This window comes from Fopius arisanus, unplaced genomic scaffold, assembly GCF_000806365.1.
Source record: "Fopius arisanus strain USDA-PBARC FA_bdor unplaced genomic scaffold, ASM80636v1 scaffold00076, whole genome shotgun sequence".
NCBI lineage: Eukaryota > Metazoa > Arthropoda > Insecta > Hymenoptera > Braconidae > Fopius > Fopius arisanus.
The window spans coordinates 1-5,888 of record NW_011887815.1 but is presented as its reverse complement, the minus strand read 5'-3'; the positions used below and the strand labels follow the sequence as shown (position 1 = coordinate 5,888).

Here is a 5,888-nt window from a genome sequence, read left to right as displayed (position 1 = left end):
GAATTAGATTTAGCCCATTACATTGTGCCAGATCAGTGCTCATTCAAGGTGGTACCATCCAAAATTGAGGTAAAGCTGAAGAAACGTGATGGGCTAAGATGGACAGTGTTGGAAGGAAATCCAGTCGCTGGAGACGCTGTAAAATCAATACCAGATGCAATAATGAGAAATGAACCGCCAAAGTATCCAAGTTCGAGTAAAAAATCAAAAGACTGGGATCGAGTAGAAAAGGAAATCGAGAAGGAAGAGGAGGAGAAGCCCCAGGGAGAGGCTGCTGTCAATGCACTCTTCCAGAAGATTTATGGAAGTGGATCTGATGAAGTTAGACGTGCTATGAATAAATCATTTGTAAGTGATAAATTATAAAATAATTATCGACTCACGTACGTCTTCCTCCCCTCGTATCTCCTATAATTTTCCGGACAAATTATGCAATAAAAATTATATAGACTGGGATGAAAGAAAAGGTGGAACTTCTTTTTCAGCAAGTTCTCATTTTTTGTCTTCTTTTTTCAGCAAGAATCTGGGGGAACTGTCCTGAGCACAAATTGGAATGAAGTTAGTAAGGGCAAGGTGGAGACAAAGGCCGCAGATGGTATGGAATGGAAAAAGTGGGACTCATAACATGTATTCCCTTTTAATTCTCGCATTAATCGACTTTAAGAAGGAATTGTTCATTTAAGATCCGTGTTCATTCTTCTATTGATCACCACCTTCCAAATTAATTGATTAATTAATGACTGCTCTCATTCTTCAATTTAATTATCTGATCCATCATTGTAAATTCCATAATTCCACTGCGTTGCTGAGTTCAATGTAAATAAAAACCCCTAGAAATTCGGAAATGTCAATTTATTTTACAATATACAAAGTCTCCACTCCAATCTATCACTCTATCTATATTACAATGCAATATCTGGCAAGTATTAATAAATTTCCATGAAAAAATCAACAACTATGAACTGATTCTCCCTAAAACATAGCATACAAAAACTATCGCTCCGATAACAATGACCCTATCATTTACAATTTTTGAAGTAGGCTGAGGGGGTGAAGTGTTGACGACAGGTGCTGGTGCAACTGATTGATTTCTCCAAGAGGTGAAAAACCCCTGTTGTTTATTGATACTTTTTTCTAAAGAATTGAAGTATTCTCGAAACAATGTTTCATTTTTCGTCTGGCCCGTTGCGATCACATGCCGAACATCAGCTATCCTTCGATTATTATAAATCATCGATCCCCCAAGGGACAAGACAGCTATTCCAGCAGAAGCAAGAATCGATAGATATCTGTATTTCTGGGCATTCATGGACTGGCTGTCATGATACTCTTTGATGGCAGTGGCCAATTGTGTAAAGTGATCTCTCTCTTCATTCTCCAACAATCGTAATTGTCCCATGAGACGGCCCTGTTCTTGCAGTCCTTTATTTTCCATTATCGTCAACTGAACGTACTTTGAATCCTCTCGCTTAGTCTGGATGAGTTCCCCATATATATCTTTCAATTTTTCCGCCACCATTCGTGTCTGGTTCATGAGATCCCTGCGCTGATCCTGACACTGGAATAATTTATCCTGAACTGCTATTACCTGTCTCTTCGCCAATTCCACGTCCTCGAGACCTGTCAGCTGTTGATACCATTTCCACCAGTTTACTAATTTCACTGGAATCGGGGTGGAAGGCTGGAGGGCGGCTTTATGGAAGTCCTGGATTATTGTGGTCGTGTTACCATGGACTTGCTGGTAATAAAAATGCAATTAAAATGCAAGCTCTTTGCTTGAATTTCCAGGAAATTATTCATCCATTCAAAAAATCAGATTAGATGTATTTACCTTCACTAAAGTGTCATATTTTTCGGTGGCTTTATTCTGAAGATGTTGAGCTTTTTCTGTTGCGCCTTCCACAACACTCGTCAGCAATGGAGATCGATTGATTCTCGACGTCAGAGCATCGAGTAATTTTCTTGATTGCCCTGACATTATCAAAAATCGATTTCCAAAATATTCTCCAGCCAATTCAACTCCGGAATTATCCGGCACTTACAGGTTAGAATTCACATCGTGATTGACACCATGTACTTGGGCTGATCTCCACTGCCTCCACTGGATGCAATATGTGAGACGATCGCAATTATGGAAACACGGTATTATTATTGTTTTGCATGGACAGCTGCAAGTGGAGGGGCTCAAAAATCACATGTGCATTCAGAATCTGAAACCAAGCGATAAGGTATCATGTATTTTTTTTCTTTGTCAGCGTCACTCAGTTAACCATTGTCCTCTGGCAGCGCTGCTCATAACCACATCCTGTTTCCATCAATTATTTCAATTGATTTCTCACGAATATGCACTGTTCCATCCTTGCATCCCAGCCTCCCTGTACGTATCATATTCACGAAAATTTTGTTACTACTTAATTGTAATGCATTAACTCAGGATTGTTAAGAGAATATTAATAAATTGTTATCGTATTCAACAGGGCGGGGAGGATGACTAATCGTCGAACGAATAAAACCATCATAATATCCGATTCAGATGAAGAATATAATCCAGCTCCCAAGAAAAAGGTTGTCACCAAGAAGAAGCCAAAAGTGCTTAAAATATCGGATTCCGAAGGGGAATCGAAAAAAGTGAAACCAAGAGCCAGTAAAAAAGCAAGAGAGACCACAGGAAAACCTCTATCCGATGAAATCAAAGTTTCATCCTCAGAGACAGTAAAGAAATCTAGGAAAAGAAAAAGTGAGGAGTCAATAGAGATGGGGGGATTATTCAGTCAGACAACAAAATCCAGCGAATCGAAGAGAGTGAGAACACAGGAATTTCTTGCTGGGTCTCAAGTTTATCCAAGAAGCGTCTATCCAACATTAGGTCGTCCTCAAGAACAACCAATCGTCGGAAGAAGACTTATCTCTCCAACTCGTTCTCAACCAAGTTTCCACGAACCTCCCAAAAAATACACGTCTTGCGAGTGGACTGACGTCGATTATATCGAAGTGCAACACGGAATCAGCCGATCATTAGCTCAAATACTCGTTCAATTCTTTGTAGCTGACAATACAGTGCCTTTTATAGCGCGATATCGAAAAGCAGCGACGGGTGGTCTCGAAGCTGATGAGCTGAGGTTAATAAAAGAGAGCTTTGACAGAGTGAAACTGATACAACACAAAGCGGATGTTGTGATAAAAGCCATTGAGAAGGTTAACAAGTGGACACCGGAGATCCACAGGACAGTTAAATCAATAAGATCTTTGAATGAGCTGGAGCATATCCACAGCCTCTACAAGACCACTAAAAAATCTCTAGCAGAACGGGCAAGAGATCTCGGTCTCGAGCCCACAGCCATACTTGTCCTCCGTGGAGGGGCCATTCCACACCTGGCGAGTTTTATCAATATCTCGAAAGAAGGCCTTCAGAATGAAGAACAGATAAAAGAGGGCATTGTTTGCATCATAGCTGATATAATAAACAAAGATAAAAGGGTATTCGACAAGATAAACGATTTGCGAAGCGAAATATCGATCCAAATACAGACCAAGAAGACGAAGACTTCCGATGAAGCAGACGCCAAGGCTGATGACAAGGCAATTAAATACGATATGTATTACGATTGGAATTCCTCGGAGAAAAATATAAAACCTCATCAGACACTGGCAATCAACAGGGCTGAATCTCAGAAGATTATCACAGTCAAGCTGATTATTCCAGATTATTTTGAGGTATCTATGAGGAAATTTGTGTTGGATTTGTATGGTTTTGCTTTGAGGGCTTCGGCTCTTCACGCTCAGCTGATTAATGAGGCCTTCAATCATGCCTGTAAGAAGTCGATGAAACCCTCAGTGGCGAGAAGAGTGAGGAGTGAAATGAACGAGAAAGCTGAGGAAGCCTCGATGGAGGTCTTCGCTACGAACGTTAAGCAGCTGCTGCTGGCCTCACCAGTCCGGGGTAAGGTGGTCCTCGGTATTGATCCAGGTTTTGCTCATGGTTGCAAATTGGCTGTTGTCAGTCAGCAGGGGGATGTTTTGGAGACAGCAACCATTTATCCACATAGGAAAGATGGAAGGGGACGTCAAGAGGCTATAGCTAAACTGTCCTCACTTGTACGTAAACATCGGTGCGATGTTATTGCGTTGGGAAATGCAACTGCATGTCGAGAGACTGAGATTTTTCTGTCGGATATCGTCAAGTCTGGGGTATTTGCACCACTCGATGTGACTTATACAATTGTTGATGAGGCTGGGGCATCGATTTACAGCTGTGGCGCTGAGGCAAAAGCGGAATTTCCGAAATTGGATTGCAATGTCATATCGGCGATATCAATTGCTAGGCGGCTCCAGGATCCACTTGCTGAACTCGTGAAGATTGAGCCCAAGCATCTGGGGGTGGGAATGTATCAGCATGATTTGCCGGAGAAACAACTCATGACGAAGCTGAATGAGGTGGGTGCTGGCAAGATCTTGAATCGTTTTGTTTCTTTAGTCGTGTCGCAGCCTTGCCTTTCCCTTTCCATCTGAGGGCATATGATTTTTATAATTCATATAAATAAGATGGAATTTAATTCAACGTATCGTAAGGTTTTTATATACTTTGCATGCGCTGTATATTTAGTATAGAACGTATAGCAGTATCTTTGGTTTATAAAAACTAGTCGGGATAATCTGTAACTAGAATTTCCATCAAATCCTCGTAGTCGCGGTATCGGATTACAAACAACTATTCTATTATTTCCCCACGAGTACACTTAACGTCATTTCCATATTTGTTTGTCAGGTTGTTATGGAAGCTGCGAGTTTCGTCGGAGTTGATGTTAATACAGCTTCACAGTGTTTACTGAGACGAGTGGCTGGATTGTCGGAGACAAAAGCAGCGAATATAATTGAATGGAGAAGAGAGAATGGGCCCTTTGTCAATCGTAATCAGTTAATGAAAGTCAAAGGTATTGGGGCCAAGACTTTTGAGCAGTGCGCGGGATTCATTAGAATTCAACCAGAAACTTCAGTATCAAAAATGTCAGGCGGAAGTAATTTGATAGGATTCAATTACTTGGATCAGACGTGGATTCACCCAGAATCCTACTCTGTTTCCAATTCGTTGATCAATGATTGTGGCCTCGACGCCAAGAACATTGGCAGTAGACCATTTATCATCGCCATCAAGAATTATGCTCTTCGGGGGTACGAGTTTCTCACGAAAAAATTAAAAACTGATGACACGACTCTGGAAATTATTATCAAAGGTCTTACCATGGCTAGAGATGAGGACATTAGAAGTCAGAACAATGCGCCATTGTTCAGGAAAAGCTTGAGAAGCATTGATGATTTGGTTATTGGGTCTTTATTGAGTGGTAAAGTCAGAAATGTCACGCACTTCGGGGCTTTTGTGGATGTTGGAGTGGGTAAAGATGGACTCATTCATGTGAGTCAATTGAAAGGGGAAACTTTGAAGATTGGCCAACGAGTTGACGTCAAAGTACAAAATATTGTGAAGGAGAGAGGGCGCATTGGTTTGATTTTAATTACAAGTTATTAATTCGAACTTTTCATATTATTGGGAAGACAAAAAAGCGAATTAAGTGACTGACATCATACGATAAAGCAGAGGGAATTGTAAAGTGATTTTGATTAAGAACGGCTCATGGCTCCAGTTGTTGATTTCATTACTTTACATTGTGTAAGCTACAATGAACGGGCAACTGTAGTCAGATTTTTTTTCTCTTGATATTATTTTTCTATTTGTTTCTGAAGGTAAGGGACAACTGTTCAATAGAAATTCTATTGATCATTGAGAACGAGTTGATTCATTTGTTGTGGACCACCAGGTGTACGTGTCCACGAGTACTGTGAATTGTTATTGAGTGACCTTTCCACTTCACGTGATATTCGTTTCATTCAAA

At 40.6% G+C, this 5,888-nt stretch overlaps 3 protein-coding genes across 4 annotated transcripts; 2 read left to right on the top strand and 1 right to left on the bottom strand.

Moving 5' to 3' along the window:
* Nucleotides 1-3: 3 nt before the first annotated feature.
* On the top strand, nt 4-793 carry LOC105269922 (suppressor of G2 allele of SKP1 homolog; the record flags this gene model as incomplete). Its single annotated transcript, XM_011310531.1, has 2 exons — nt 4-348; nt 517-793. Coding segments are annotated over 2 exons (453 nt in total), but the record flags the coding sequence as incomplete, so codon positions are not given.
* Nucleotides 794-837: 44 nt separating this feature from the next.
* Nucleotides 838-2,072, bottom strand: LOC105269877 (uncharacterized). The gene is made up of 2 exons (XM_011310453.1): nt 1,832-2,072; nt 838-1,738 (listed from the first exon to the last, which is right to left on the bottom strand). Exons 1-2 carry the CDS (start codon nt 1,976-1,978, stop codon nt 956-958), a joined length of 930 nt encoding a protein of 309 aa, XP_011308755.1. The 5' UTR covers nt 1,979-2,072; the 3' UTR covers nt 838-955.
* Nucleotides 2,073-2,126: 54 nt separating this feature from the next.
* On the top strand, nt 2,127-5,880 carry LOC105269876 (S1 RNA-binding domain-containing protein 1-like). 2 transcript variants are annotated; one of them, XM_011310452.1, is made up of 3 exons: nt 2,127-2,228; nt 2,478-4,434; nt 4,766-5,880. In XM_011310452.1, the coding sequence occupies exons 2-3, from the start codon at nt 2,488-2,490 to the stop codon at nt 5,522-5,524; spliced, it is 2,706 nt and encodes a 901-aa protein (XP_011308754.1). In that variant the 5' UTR covers nt 2,127-2,228; nt 2,478-2,487; the 3' UTR covers nt 5,525-5,880. The 2 variants fall into 2 exon arrangements, with proteins under 2 accessions (XP_011308754.1, XP_011308753.1); XM_011310451.1 differs by lacking the exon at nt 2,127-2,228 and adding an exon at nt 2,254-2,377.
* Nucleotides 5,881-5,888: the final 8 nt, after the last annotated feature.